The sequence below is a fragment of the Diuraphis noxia genome, unplaced genomic scaffold, assembly GCF_037042655.1.
Source record: "Diuraphis noxia isolate RWA-SAM2 unplaced genomic scaffold, SU_Dnox_SAM2 contig0002, whole genome shotgun sequence".
NCBI classification, from domain to species: Eukaryota; Metazoa; Arthropoda; class Insecta; order Hemiptera; family Aphididae; genus Diuraphis; species Diuraphis noxia.
Genome location: NW_028301712.1, coordinates 21,019,685 through 21,035,729, shown reverse-complemented (window position 1 = coordinate 21,035,729; position 16,045 = coordinate 21,019,685). Strand labels below are relative to the sequence as shown.

General features: G+C 25.8%; 1 protein-coding gene across 5 annotated transcripts; it reads left to right on the top strand.

Moving 5' to 3' along the window:
- The first annotated feature begins 2,130 nt into the window (after positions 1-2,130).
- LOC107165052 (uncharacterized) lies at positions 2,131-14,966 on the top strand. Of its 5 annotated transcripts, none has more exons than XR_016190105.1 (11): positions 2,131-2,442; positions 2,559-2,844; positions 3,170-3,320; positions 5,381-5,510; positions 5,796-5,971; positions 6,034-6,343; positions 6,421-6,581; positions 6,637-6,817; positions 6,943-7,771; positions 9,755-9,823; positions 9,912-10,426. XR_016190105.1 is itself a non-coding variant. In XM_089218571.1 (10 exons), exons 2-10 carry the CDS (start codon positions 2,567-2,569, stop codon positions 9,756-9,758), a joined length of 2,220 nt encoding a protein of 739 aa, XP_089074697.1. In that variant the 5' UTR covers positions 2,131-2,442; positions 2,559-2,566; the 3' UTR covers positions 9,759-10,430. The 5 variants fall into 5 exon arrangements, 3 of the variants coding, with proteins under 3 accessions (XP_089074697.1, XP_089074696.1, XP_089074695.1); XR_016190106.1 differs by lacking the exons at positions 9,755-9,823; positions 9,912-10,426 and adding exons at positions 13,355-13,433; positions 14,951-14,966 and having other exon boundaries at positions 2,132-2,442; XM_089218571.1 differs by having other exon boundaries at positions 9,755-10,430.
- Positions 14,967-16,045: the final 1,079 nt, after the last annotated feature.

Here is a 16,045-nt window from a genome sequence, read left to right as displayed (position 1 = left end):
AAAAAATTCTCAAAAAATCGAAAATTTCAGTAGTCTATAAATAACTCAAAAAAAGTCGAAAATGTTTGAAAATTAAACTGTATATAGATATCACTAACATAAACATTTGGTGAAAATTTCAAGTATTTACAGTGATTAGTTTTTGAATTACAGCCATATAAAAAATATCAATTTTTTTGAAAACTGTTAGAAAATGTTTACTTTTGACCTCTATAATACACCAAGGATATTCACTTTTACATCGGAAACCACCCCCAAAGTTTGAAATTGAAGCATTATTTCGACTAGTTATGCTGTACACAGACACAAAAACAAACATAAAAAAAAAATCCTAGAAATAGGTTTAAGCATAGCTCAATTTATCTCGCTTTGGCATAGAATATACAGGTACCTACAAATGTATAATATATTGGCGATACAGGTATTTTTTTACAAACATGAAAGCAATGATAAATCATTGCATTTAAAAATTAATTATGTGTTTGGCTCTTATAGTAACACTAAAATAGATTTCTTCAATATTACATTAACGAATTTTGTAAGTTATTTTTCCTCGCAATCAGGAAAACTACCGATAAAATCAAAAAATATGGAAAATGTCATTATACATAAAATATACGTATATATCTACAAATACCAACTTAAAATTAATCTAAATATTTTTAAAGTAGAAAGTTAAAATTACTTGCACTAAATTAACTTTTATGTTAGACGTAAGATAAGCCGGTGATCGCCGATTATCATCGTTAATGATGTAGATACCGTGGGTGTGTTGAAAAAAATGCAATTATAGTTTATCTTATCCGTTCATTATCGCGTCGATGAAAACATTTTTCTAGTTTATGTTCTGTGAAGTTATTCTACTCTTATTTAGTTGAGTTTATGATTCTATCGTTTTTAAACGTGTTCAACCGTATTCGTAAATTTTTATTACAATTGCTAGTAAACGAAAAAGATTAATGATTCTCTGAGTTTTTTTCAAAAATTTACACTCCACCACACCACTCTGAATAGCGGACATCTCTAAATAACGGACAAAATTACGGCGACCAAGAGTGTCTGGTATTTAGAGGTTTCGCTGTATTACATATTTTCTATGATTTAAACTAAAATGTATGTCTACTTAATGTAGATCCCTAGGTTGCTATTAATTATTAATGATGATCATTATGCTACGCCCAAGGCACGGTAAAACGACGACGACGTTTGCAGTTTGTGCAATTATTGATCTAGACCTTAGGGTATTTCAAGCATTGTGTCTAAAAAATAAAATGCATCTACAACACTGAGTAGTGGATAGTGGGTTTATTCGTTGGATTAAATATTTATTTCAAGTCTAAAAAGTAAATTTAGTACCAAAAAAATATGAAAACCATCTTACTTTAAACATCGACTCTAAGGATAAAACTCTTGATGTAGAGCCCCTCGACTCCGATGTTGAACTGAAAATATTGTAGTTTATTAAAAATGAACGCATGGAAAGAAATATGTTTTTTGTTCATATCTACCATGCGTATTGAAATTTTAGAACCATTATTCAACCACGTTGTCCTCCCCTGAGGTCGATTTTGGCAATTGCCATAGTATAATATAAATAATGATAAAATAATATATTACGTCAATATGATGAATCCACAGATATTATATTATAATACAATTGTATATATCAAAGAGTTAAGTGTTTACAATTTGTTAATCGAAATGTGATACGACAATAAAAATATTAATTTTAATTTTAATTAAAACTATATTAAGTACCTACTTTGAGATATTGTTATCTATAGATAGAAACCCCAATGGGCCCAATGTAACATAAAATATGTCCACATATTTTAAATAATTATTCCAGTTAAGAATGAAATTTAAATGGTAATGATTTTGTGCATAAGAAGAAATAATGGAAGTTGATGCTGTTGCGAGTTCTACAAAAATAGTGTTTTGAGATTTATTGATTTTCTCCTAAAAAAAGTGGTGGTAAGAATTGAAAAATATTTTTCGCGCCATATTGTACACAATAATTCGATTGTCAGCTGCTGTAAGCCTGTACATAATGCAATATTGTCTTCCATGAAAATTGATTAAACTTATCGTGTTATATTAGTACCCCACTGCGCCATGTCTAGCCAAACTAAATTATACCATCCATAATACAACAAACTGTCTATACTGTCTATAATACACAACATTTCAATTTCTTAGTTTCTCACTAGGTAGTTACCATAGGTTCATTTCTTACACTTGTGTAATTCAAATATTCTTAGTTCCTACTGAGTTGTTTGAGATAGAAATTTGACGTTTGACTATCAATTTTGCTGCTACATATAATCGATTTATTAATATGAATTTAAATATCCATAGCTTAATAATTTTACTATTGTGGCCTCAAGTATGATTTGTTAGTTTTAATAATGTTAGTTTTTTGTTTAACTAAATACCTATAAGGTAGGTTGTTTATTTACTTTCAAACCGTTCATTGAAATAGGCTTACCTATTGCAAATAATTGATTTTCATTGGCTAAACATGTTATTTATCTTATAATATCATATTTATGCAACAGGCGTAAAAATGATAGAATACTCAGATCCAGAATTTGAAAAGAAGCTGATGCTCCTAAAAGACACTCAAGATGCTATTCAATCATTGTCTGCATGGTGCCTTAAGCGACATGAATATTACAAAAGCATAATCAGTATCTGGCTAAAGGCTATTCGGAAGGTGAAGATCGAGAAACGTTTGACTTTGTTTTATTTAGCCAATGATGTCATACAATATAGTAAGAAAAAGAATTACAAGTTTATTGATGGATGGGCAACTGCTATTCAAAAAGCTATACCTTATGTCAGGTAAGTTATACTAGTTTAAAATTTTACTCCCCCCGCCTTCATTGTGTGTATGCTACTGTATTATCTTAGGAAAAAGATTTTTGTTGCACTTTAAGATTCAGGTGGTTTTCATTGTTTGAACCAGGCAGTTACTGTGTTTAAGGATTACTAAAAATTTTGAATTGAAGATTCCATAGAGTTATTATTGTTATATTGTCTAGTACCATTGCTAATTAAAATGTTTGGGAACTTGAAATATACCTATATCATACATTTTATGCTTAAAATACAATTAAACATCAAAAATGTTCCTATATTTTATATTTTATTTTCACTGCTTTTTTAGAGATGAAAAAATACAATCTAAAATTTCAAGAATTATTAAAATTTGGGAAGAACGTGGTGTTTATGATGATAGTTATTTAGCTGATTTAATTGGTTTATTAACTACACCTATTCAGAAGTTAAAATTAGCTGATCCTGTACAAGAGTTTCAAGTGAGTACTTTTTGAAATATTCCATAATAATAATTTAACAAATTAATCAACATCACATTGGTTAAAAAAATATATTAAAAACTTTTTATATAAATATAATATATTTATATTTATAATAATGGTATATTCAAAAATAGTGACTCATAAATATTCACATTAAGTGGAGTACAAAAAATTTATAATTCCAACCTATATATATTTTATATTTATTTTATTTTATTCTGTTTTTATATTATATTGTTGATATATTAGTCTATTATTAGCTGACTTGAAAGCACATGGGTGGCAATTAATAGACAATGTCTGTTGAAATGTTATTGTTTTGACGATCAACTGCATGGCATGATAAAAATAAGTCCAGTACACATGTATTATTAACCATGTTCCTATTTAATATTTATACGGCCACCACAACAAATTATGTGCTGCAAATTATTTAATTATTAATAAATAGACTTTTCAATACGAAAAAATTACAAAAACTTGTTTTTATTACAGGTCATTTGCATAATTCACAATAGAAATCTAATAATTTTTATATACATTTTTTTAGTGGTTCTTGTGTTCCTATGCACTATACTGCTAGCCGCCAATGGTATTTAACAAATTTACAACATTATTATTTGCCCATATACATTGTAATATTATACTAATGGATGATGTCATACTTAATTCTTAGATTTTTAAAATACTTTTTCTTTTGCATTAAATTTTAACAATATGTATCCTAGTGCTTTATTTGAATGCTTAATAACCTTTTACTTTAAATGGTAACTAAGTACTTAATATTTTTTAGGTTATTATGATAAATCAAAATTACTAGAACTTTTTTTATTATTATATAGATATCATTATTTAATATGTAGTATAATTTACAATAAAAAAATCTTGAACTTACATTATTTGTATTTTAAATGTGTTATGGTGTAGCACAATTTCATAGAATTTCTCATGCTCAAAATTTAATTTGAAAATTATGCTGATCTAGTGTTTATTATTTTGACCTCGCATAAACGCACAATATAAAAATTATTCTTTATCCTTGATTTATTTAAAGTAAGTGAAAATAGAACAATAAATGAATATGTGAGAAATAGTTTTGGCGTAGCGTCGATTGTGGCCAAAATGAGAAAAAATATTTTGAAATGATTTGGCATGTGATAAAGCAAGAGGAAACAAAAGCAGTAAGAATAGTTATGAAAATGAATGTTGACGTGAAACTAGGAAGAGGAAGACAAAAATGGAGATGGTTGGATACTATTGAGAATGATATGAGAGCTGTTGGTATGTGCATAGGAGATTTGAAAAATCATGAAGTGTGGAAGTGTAGGATAAAGGTGGTTGACCATAAATAGTTAAGAAGAAGGAGAAAAAAGAAAAAGAAGAATTGAATTTAAAGCTTGTCATAACTAGCTGTGAAAAAGATTACAATTTTAAAATTATTAAAATTCATCATACGATTTAAATACCATTAAAACCACTTGAAATTCCCTAGATAATTTTCTCACCTTAAAATTTGAAGGTAATTGATTCACTTTATATTCAAGCTAAACAAACAAAATTAATTCTGCTAAACACAAAGTTTCTGAAGCAAATTTGGAGGCTTGGCATTCTCTAAAAACATCCATATAAATAAATACTTTTGCTACATATTATAAAAATCTCAAAAATATAAATTAAAAATTCCTAATAAGAAAGATATACAAATATACAATATTTTTGTTCTTACATAAGTATAAGATTTTATATTTATTCAACTACTAAAATAGTACCATCCCGTATATAGGTAACTTAAAAACTTATCACTGTTAATTGATATTATAACATTTTGTATTAAAATAGAACCCTATATCACTTGATGTATGTTATATCTGAATGGCTTTTTTATGTACAACTGGTTTTTTAAATTCTTTACAGAATATTATATATTAATAATTATTATTTATTACCGATTTTAAAATAGTGCATACATTTTAAAAATGGAAATTAAGAATTTTTTTTAGTTTGTTAAATATGTAAAATTATAAATAAATGGTTTAACATATTGTTATGATTCTTAGATACATGCATTAGCAGTTAAAATACGTTCGTGTGTTAAATTGGAACAGATTACAGATTTAAAGATGAAAAACTTAAGAGAAGCTAATCTGCCTCTTACTAATAATGAAGCTATACAAAACATGTTAAAAGGTAATATTATTGTATAATAACAAAATTAAATGGCTTGGTGCAGTCCTAATATTTTTTTCTATTTTCTACAGAGATTTGTAATTTACATCTTTTTAAGAAACTGAATAATATATGTAATTTTTTGAAAAAAAATCTGTATATTATAATTAACAAACTATAGATTTATACTATTTAACAATGTTTAAAATTAAAATTATGATATTTTGTGTGGTATTATATTGTAAAATATAAAGTTTCTCTATTTAAAATTTATAAATAGCCATTATAAAAAAATTATATTTTTAGACCGAACACGGAGTCATGAATTTCTGAATGAATTAAATGATGGTATGTCAAAAATTGAAAGTTACATTAAATGCCTCAAACGAGAAACTATTGATCGTGCTCAATTAATAGATTCTTTAGAAGTTGCTACATCTTATTATGAAGAACAAAATGGCGAAGTTAAAACTGTTGCTCAAGTAAAAACAATATATTTTTTTTATATAATATAACATAAAACTAATTTAAGAAATAATTTCAGGCATATTTCAACTACACTAAAAGAGTAAAACTTCTAAAGAGTAAATTGGAGTCCTTAGTTGGTTCTATGCCAACTGATAGTCCAATGCCTTCACCTGATATTAATGCACCATCCCCTTCGACATCTTCAGTGTCTATTGAAGATTTAAACATGCATAATATCAATTATGACACTGTATTAAACTCTGATAAATATACGATGAATTCTTCGATGGAAAATAGTATTAATGATACTGATATTTATGTGCCCACTACAGTTATCAATAATATCAAGTCATATATTACTCCTGAAAAGTATACTGCTGTTCAGGGTATGTCAAATTACATTTTTTAGAATGTATAATCTGTTTTTTTTTTTTTTTTTTTTTAATATGTGATTATTATTTAGAATTATACGATCCAGCTTCTGTGAATTTTCCTGCGATAGAAAATCAAGATCAACAATCATTAACTAGCCAGTTTCCATATGATGCTCCATCACCGCCTCCAGATGAGACTTTTGCATACTCAACATTTCCCAATCAAACAAATGTATCATATAGTAATGATGTATGTATGTTTCATTTATTATACTATAATATATGTAATAAGTTATATTTTATAGATGAATGACCATAATAAAAGTTCTACATATTCTACAAGTAATTATGAAGCTTATGTACCTACTCCAATGTCATCTAGTCAACAATTTATTACATCTGAATTCCCTAATATGGTACCTCCTACTGGTGCATCATCACTTATAAATGAAAATGCTATACCAGTAACTCATGTTCCACAAACGGGTAATTTAAATTTAATACAATATTTCTTTCATATTTTGTTCAATATTCAAAAATTTTTGAAAAAAAAAAAGATTTCTTAATTTTATCGTTTTGTATTGTGAATCAATTATATCCAACATTTTCAGCTTGGGATGTACCTGTAGATAATGATTGGTCAACAAATGACACACCGGCATCACCTCCTTTTCATGAGAAAATCTCCTATCAAAACACTCCTATTATCAGTAAAACCGATGGAGGACCAGGAATAGATCACTGTGTTTTAGCATCAAAAATAATAGATAGAGATGAACGAATTTCTCAAGAAATTATGACTAAAACTTCTGATATTGACCACAGAAACTTAATAAGTTTGACACATTCTCCTCATATGAATTCATCAGTGGTATCTGTTGATGTAGATTACCGAGCATTTCCTGGTATTCCTATGCCACCATCACCACCGGCTTTGCTTATGGAAGCAGTCAGTAAACCGCCAAAAGATAATGTAGAAAGTGTTGATATGGATTTGAGTGATGATGATGAAAAACCTAAATCAAATCATGATCAAAAACATCCTGTACTATTACCTCCACCACTTCCACCACCTATGCCTTTTGACTTTGACCAACAAAGTGTACCAGATATTACAAACCATTGGGAACAACCTTCACAACCATGGAGTAATGATAGACCCAGTTTTAATGAAAACCAGTGGAATATGGAGCAATCTGATCAATGGAAACATCCTAACCAGTGGGAACAAGAACAAAGTGATTCAAACTTTGTAAACAATCAACCTCAACTTCAGTGGCCTCAACATGTTCAGAGAAGTCAATCCCAAGGAGATTTTAGGCCAAAATGGAAGAGAGGAATAAGTAATTGGCCAAGAGGCCCTAGAAATTTCATTCCACATTCTAGACCTACCGGTAGATGGAATCAGGGACCCCGTTTTGGACCGAGGAATCAACCTTGGTAAGTGAACTGTTTTAAGTTAGACTTAGACTGAACTGAGAAAATGTATATTATTATAATTTAATAACACTAAGAATTGCTGTTGTTAACATCGAGGAACTACCCAAGTTGCTTGAACATTTTTGTTTCATTGTTATATATTTGTATACTAATAATATAAGTTGATTATTATTTACAAAAAAGTGATGTTTATTAATTACATTAAAAAGAATTTTTTTATTTATATTTGTTATTACTTTGACAATTGTATCATACCTGCAGCATCTAACTGATCACGAATCTCGTTTTTTCATTGTTTTATTTTTTAATTACTCAAAATAAATTAATAGTTTAATTATTGCATATTTTGTTAATTAAAATTCAAAATAAATGCATAGTTTTATTTAACCAGATTTAGAAGCCTATTAAGTGCAATATATTTTTATAAACTTAAAAATGTATTCACTTATAATTAATATTATGTCCAACTATTCTGCAATTTGTGTGTTAAAAAATTAATGTTAACATAAAAACTTTTTTTAATTAATAAATAAAATGTAAAGTGTACATTGAAGTATTTGGTTTGTCAAGTGTTATCAATATTACATCTGATAATGTGCTTTATATAATATTTCTAAATGTGTCTTTGTTAAAAAAAAATACTCGTAACTGTTTTATTGTTAATTTTCATACCTAAAATAGAAAGGAATCAACACTTGTAATTAAATATTAATTGGGTGGTTTTTTTTTTTATATATATTCCTGTGGCATAGAGTTTCAAACCTGAGGTTTTTATATGAGTAAAATATTTCAATATAAACTGAATTCTGTATTTTATTTCTTTATTATGATACCTATATTTGACATGGTTATTTTAAACCTTATACAATATTTTTATTTTATCCATAAAACATATTATTGAATTCAACATTTCAAATATCTAAAGCAAACTAAGTAATATTTATAAAATTTATTGATGAAAATAAAATTATTGATAATCTAATAAAAAAAATATATTTATTAATTTAGATACTTCTTTTATTATTATTATTTATTTAACTTTCAGTACTAGACTATTACATCAATTAAATGAGATATAAATATAGGCAGTAAATATTGTCTAATATCTTACAATTTAAGAACTTATACAATTATTATGACATATTACTATTATCTGATAACAAATATTAAATAATATAAAATGTATTGTTGACTAGTTGAATAACTTCAAGATTTTTGCTTTAAATCTAGTAAATGATGTTCTATAAAGCCATAAAGGGTTACAAATAATTATAAATCTATTCTTTCACAATTCATAATCATTAATCAGTTATCATTTATCTAACCTATTGGGACAAATTATACACGAGTATAAAAAATAAGTACAGCTGAGTCTCATTAAGGCGAATAAAAATAAATTTGACTTACATATTTTTTTAGTTCTAAATCTCAAACTTAACAAAACAACTTTATGGAATTTTTTAAGGTGACTCGACTATATATTTATTTATATATCTTTCCACTTTTCCAGTGATCATAATTTAAATGATTAAACTAGGTACTTCATTATTACCTAAAATATTATAAATATATTCTACTCATTATTTAACTAATTTTTTATGAATAGTTCATATTATAACCAGAATTATTAATTTATTATACTCATTGAATTGCATTATTATGACCTGAATGCAATTATATGCCAGTCATTGTGTCATTCTATATATTTCAATATACTTGAGCTTAATTCGGCTTATGAAAACTGTTCAAATTTCTTTGATGTTTGATTAATGGATATTATATTGTCATGATTTTTATTTTGTTTTATTTAGAATTGTATTATGTATATTTTTTCATAATGAATTGATTTTCATTAAATTACCAACTGAAAAATTATTATCTTATTAAATGATGCACCAATTATGTATTTTGTTTGTGTTCTTATGTTGTATGTATTCAAAATGCTTCATCTTATCATTTTCGTTGTTATAAAATACTCATTAGGTAACTGGATATCTACAATTTTGCCAAAAACGTGGAAGTATGATTATGACGAAGAATGAATAATTTAAAGTGAGATCATTCATTTACAATCCATATAAATGTATAGTTTATGTTTTGCATTTTTTAATTATTGTTTAATTTATATTTGTGTTACCAGTGATACATTTGTAGTACTATATACAAGCACAATTTGGTGGAAAGGCTCAGCCATCAGAATACCTTGGTTATTATTTAACTCCCTTCTTCAATCATGTTTACTTAATACATGATATATTTTTATATATATGTGTATATAATATTATATTGCATTATTGTACAGTACAATAAATTTTAAAATATCTTTAAAAATTATTCATTATTGATAAAATTAAATACTATTTTATGAACAAAATAAGCCTTCTTTGGAAAGTTCTTAAAGTGCAACTAATATACTTTAAAATATTGTTAATGACTTGTATTTAATATTCAGTGTATGACAATTTTTTGGAAATTATTGTTTACTATGTATTCTATTGTTTACAAAGGTAATTTTGTTTTCAACTTATTATGAAAGTCATAAAAATAACCTATGAGCAAAGTTGAAAGCATTCAGTTAGATACTTTATTAATTACATTCAAATAACATTGCATATAAATAATTATATCCAGTTAATAGTACCTCCATAAATTATATTATCGTTAATATCTTTTATGTTGTCTCTGTCTTAAAAATTTATAAAATTTGCATTCAGTAGAATTACTCTTGTGTTGTTAGATTTTGTATTAAATTCAATTACTTATTAGACACCTATCAATCATAAAGTTATAAACATTTTATGTGTTTGTACATATACTGTTATAACAATATTTTAATTCTTCTGTAGAATATGAGCATTTTCAAACTGTAATATTCTACGTACTCATAACTTTTAACCTTAATAATGGCAATTTTTTAAAATAATTTATTATTAATTGATAAAATGTATGATGTGCTGATGTATCTATAATATGTAAAATTTTGTTAAAATATAACAGAAGAAAGTTATTAGGTACTAAAAACTCATTATTTTAATTAAAATCAATGACATTTAAATTTATGGTTGACATATTTTAATTTAATTGTACAACAAACTGCCAATTAGTATTATTAATAATATTCATATGTAAATTTTATAAATAATGTTCTATGTGCGGATCCCACATAACATTTTTTTACTACAGAAATAATTATTATTAACACAATTTAAAAAAATTACATAACACATTTATACAAATTGCAAATTGTAATCATAAGATTTATTTTACATTATGTGTTAATTAAATCATCAAATAAAGATATACTAATGGATTACAATATTTACCTATATGTACTATGTTTATGTATATTATGTGTACTGTAAATATTATACCGACTTTGTTTAAACTATCTTGTTTTTGTTTACCTAAAACTACTTAGGTAATTGCTTTCCCTACAAAATACAATTTGAATTCATTGAAATGTAGTGATGTATTTAAGAGTACGCTATACCTGCATGTGTTATTTCCGTCTTACAAATATTGAAATGTAAAACATTGAGAAAAAACTGATTTGCGCGGGAAAGAACCACTCAAACTGTAATCCAAGCCAATCAACCAAATTTTCACACTCTAAAAAGGAGAATATTTACTGTGCAACATTTTTTTTAACTTTTTGATATCACAAATATAAAAAAAAAAAATGTTCTTATTGTTTAAGAAATCATTATTTTTGAGTTTTTCAAAGTTGAATGACTTCTTTAGTTCTGATACTGAAAAAATAAAAACAATGTTGCACTGTAAATATTCTCCTCTTTATAGTGTGATAATTTGGTTACTTAGCTTGGATTACAGCTTGAGTGGTACTTTACTGCGCAAAACAGTTTTTGCAATGTTTTTAGATTTGTAAGATAGAGACAACAATGCATGCGGGTGTAGTGTCTTCTTAAAGAATTAATATTTTTTTTTTTTTTTTTGACTATATGTAGTAAATGATATAAATTTATTTAAGTTCCATTTCCGGTCACTTTTTTTTTCGTATGGCGCTATGTCCGGGAGTAGGCCCGAATGCCTAGTTCGGACGCCTGTTTGGAAGAATTTCTATTGCGGCACCCGTAGGTTTCTGGCATGCCCCGGAGTTCCAGTCACTGATGCCATATTATGTTCTCTTAAAAAATTGATTCAATTTAATATAGTCTGCATTTTTCAATATTTTCAATAGTTATGTAATGAAAACAATCATCAAATTTAAATTTTATGTAGTCTATTATTTATATACCATACTATAATAATACGTATTAAATAACCTTATTTTATGGTACCTTTTAAAAAATAAGAATATTTCTGTATATTGAAAAGCTTATCCCAACAAATAATCATATCTATACAGGGTGTAACTCAAATACCTGACAAATGAAATAACTTTTGTCCTAATCAATATTTTTAATTTTTTTTTTTAGTGTTTAATTTATTGATTTGTGTGCTACATGAATATTAAAAAATATTTTATCTTTATTTCTCTAAACCAGAAATAAAAAATTTAAAATTTCCAGATAACAATTTGTTAATCTGATTTTAGAAAACTTTAGTTTGTAAATCAAGTTGTTTATTTTTTACGATTTTTAAAATTTAAAATTCTTTTGAAGTTAAACTTATGATTTGAAAAATAATAATAATAAATATTATATTACGCATGTAGCGCATGAATTAAATTATGTAGAAAAAAAATTTAAAAAATATTGATTAGAACAAAAGTTATTTATTTTATCAAGTCTTTCCTGTTACTATTAGTATATATATAAATATACATTATACTATTATAAGCACTGACTTAAATCATTTAAAACATCTATATAATATTTATTTTGAATCAGTATGTAAATTGTTATTTTTAAGTTTTTAAGCCACTCTCTATCCTATATGTTAGGTGCTCTGATATATTTTTCTGTAGGTAGGTACATACAATAATTTTTCATAACTATAACTGTATTATTTATTTATCTTCACAATGTATTGATTCATCACCTACAGTAATATATATAATGGGTTTTTTAATAGACCAATCAGTTGTATATATCATTTAAAATATTATTAGTTTTTATGTTGTTGATTTTAACAATACCTATATTAATTAGTATTACACTTTACATCTGTACTTACATATAATCTTCTTAAATTATTTTCACTAAATAATAAAATATTTGTTTTCTTTCTTATATTTGTTACAATTTTACAAACTTTAAGTTTTTAAACTGCAATTTTTAAATTTAGTCATGAATAATATATCATATTTAAATAAGAATCTAGTAAATTAAAAAAACCTTCCTCTGTCATGAGTAATAATGATTAATTTAAAGAATACATACCTATATAGCAACAATAATAATATTAGTTTGTATATAACAGTCATATTATTTAATAATTAATACAAGTCTAGTAGGTATAGAATTTAATTTCTTGCTTAACATTATTATGTTGTATGTCATTATACTCGTATAATTACTTATAATGAGCATTGATATTGTAAATGTAATGTAAATATAATGAATAAAAAACATGAAACAATCATAAAATAACTTATAAAAATACTGTATATTTTGTTTTCAGATTACGTTACCATAAAAAACCAACCAAAATACAAAATTGAAAATCGGTTATTTGTTTTAAAATAACATTCTATTCATTTGTAAGTAATTTATAACTACAACTACATACATACATATTAAAATTAAATAGTATCTTACTATATAGATTCAATATTTATATAAGGATATCAGGTTATTGACGTATCTATACAATATAACATTATGTATAATGATTTTTTTGTTTGAAGAATAACTATCAAGTTATTTTATTGATCAAGATTAAATTATATTCAAATTCGTTTGGACTGATACCTAGATACACTTCAATTGTTGAGTTTATTTGCTCAAAGATTGACCAACCATAAAAAATATTGTTCTAAAATTTGTTTTAATAATATTATTTAGGGGGGTGGAGTGGCCGAGCGGACTAAGGCGTCTGTTGCGACGCACGCAGTCGCCGGTTCGAATCTCGGTCACGGCGGCATCGCTCTTTGGGCATTTCGCGATGTCTGGTGAGAGAGGCCGCCGCCCCCAAACCGGGCATGGCAGAAACCTCCGGGTGCCCATTCAAAACTCTGCCAAAAAAAAAAACCCACGTGTTAAAAATCTACAGTACCTTCCCTTACAGTTCCTCAGGCTATAATGACCTCAGTTGTCGAAGCCTTAACCCTAATAAAAAAAAAAAAAATTATTTAGGTAGGTACCTGTAACAAAAGATTGCAAAAAGTATGCTTCATAGTTATCTGGTTTATCAGTATATTTTCGAGTTTTTGGTTTTTTGACTTTTTTAATAAGTAGGTATCAATAATAGTAGGTAACTACCTACGCAATTAATAATGTATGTTATAACATAAATTAAGTTCAAAAGTACCTATCTAGTATCTACTATCTACATTATAAATTTTAATAGTATGGTTACATTTTTATTTATACATAGGTGTATTTAGTACCTATATTACTTATGTTACATAATTATGCTCATATAAGGTTGTCGTATACCTACTTGTATTTTATTTTATCTCATATTTTTAATAAAATATTTAAACACAAATTACGTGCCTCGGATACAAAATAACCTCATTATAATCTCATTTATCATGTAGCAACGTTATAGGTAGGTATTCAATATTTAGTGACCTAATTATTGTACTTTATTATATTTTAAATGAGATAGACAACACAATAAAGGAATTCGTTTAGTATGTGAGCTATCAGGCGAAAATTTAGTTTAATAATTTATCTGATATCTTGTTGAATATTTAATTATTAATATAACTGCAAAGGTTTATGCCCTAAAATATTTAATTTGGGCGCATGGTTTTAATCTTATGTAAAAAAAAAAAAATGTACCCAAAAAATAGAACTAAAATCCCATACCTAATTATTCATTTGATACTTGATATACTTAAAGACTTAAATATGATTAAACAAGATAAAAAAACCTACGAAGTCCGCTTTGCTTTATAGTAGGCAAGTTTAGGGCCGTTCTTACAATGTTCGGTTAAAGTTAACGGACTCTTAATTGGATATTGTAAAAACCGGCCTTAACATTTTTTTTTTTATGATAATAGGTAGGTTCGAGTTTACTTACCTTGACATTGATATTTTGTTTTTATAGGTCACTACAATGTGGCAAATGTAAGTTCCTACACGAAACTTAGCAGGTAAAAAATACATATGTTAATTCCTACACAATAGAATTAAGTACATATATGTTGGTAAAAATATTTAATTACCTAGGTACTGCATCCTATATAATAATATAATTTATATTTTTACCGTGTATGAACTAACACACGCGTACCTTTTTTTTCGTATAGGAACTTACATATCAGTATATCAGGCATGTAGAAATTAAGGTATGTAATTCTTTATCTGTTACTCTCGTGTAGGAATTTACGATTCCCCACTGCAATGAATGTGTTTAGTAATTAAATGGTTAAATGTGATTTAAATAATAAATCATATTCTAGACAAAAAATAATTTTGAGCAGATCTACTCTTTGCACTAGTCATATATATTCAAAGATACTTAGGTATACTGCTATTAGAAATTATTAATTTATTGTGAGTACGGTTGGATAATGGGTAACATAGTATTATAATAAGATATAATTAATAAGATATAATTAGAAATACATTTAAAAAAATATACTATTATTATACTATAAAAGGTTTACTATTATTATTAATATATATATTATATTTATTACCTAACCTAATATATTCAAGATAAACTTTTTTATATATCTTATGAATATCAGGACCAATATATTTTGATATACTATTTCTGATATTAAATAGATACATTTTAAATATGTTATTCAAGATAAACTTTTTTAAATATCATATAAATATTAATGACAATATATTCTATATGTATCGTTAACATGATATCCAATCAATAATCTAAAGAAATCGGATTTTTGATATATTATTTCTGATATTAAATGGTTACACTGTAAATATGTGATTTAAGATAAACATTTTTAGATATCAAATATATATTAATTATAACATGTACAGTAAATATCGTGCGGAAAATATCTAATTTATATTGCGCACAAATTACTTTCTTGATATTAGAATCTTGATATCGTGCAGTTATGTAACAAATATATAAACACATACATTGATTTTAAGTTATCTTTAAGACATTGTGAGCATATTACTTAACGAATATACAAAAAATTATATAAACTGAATATCAAAT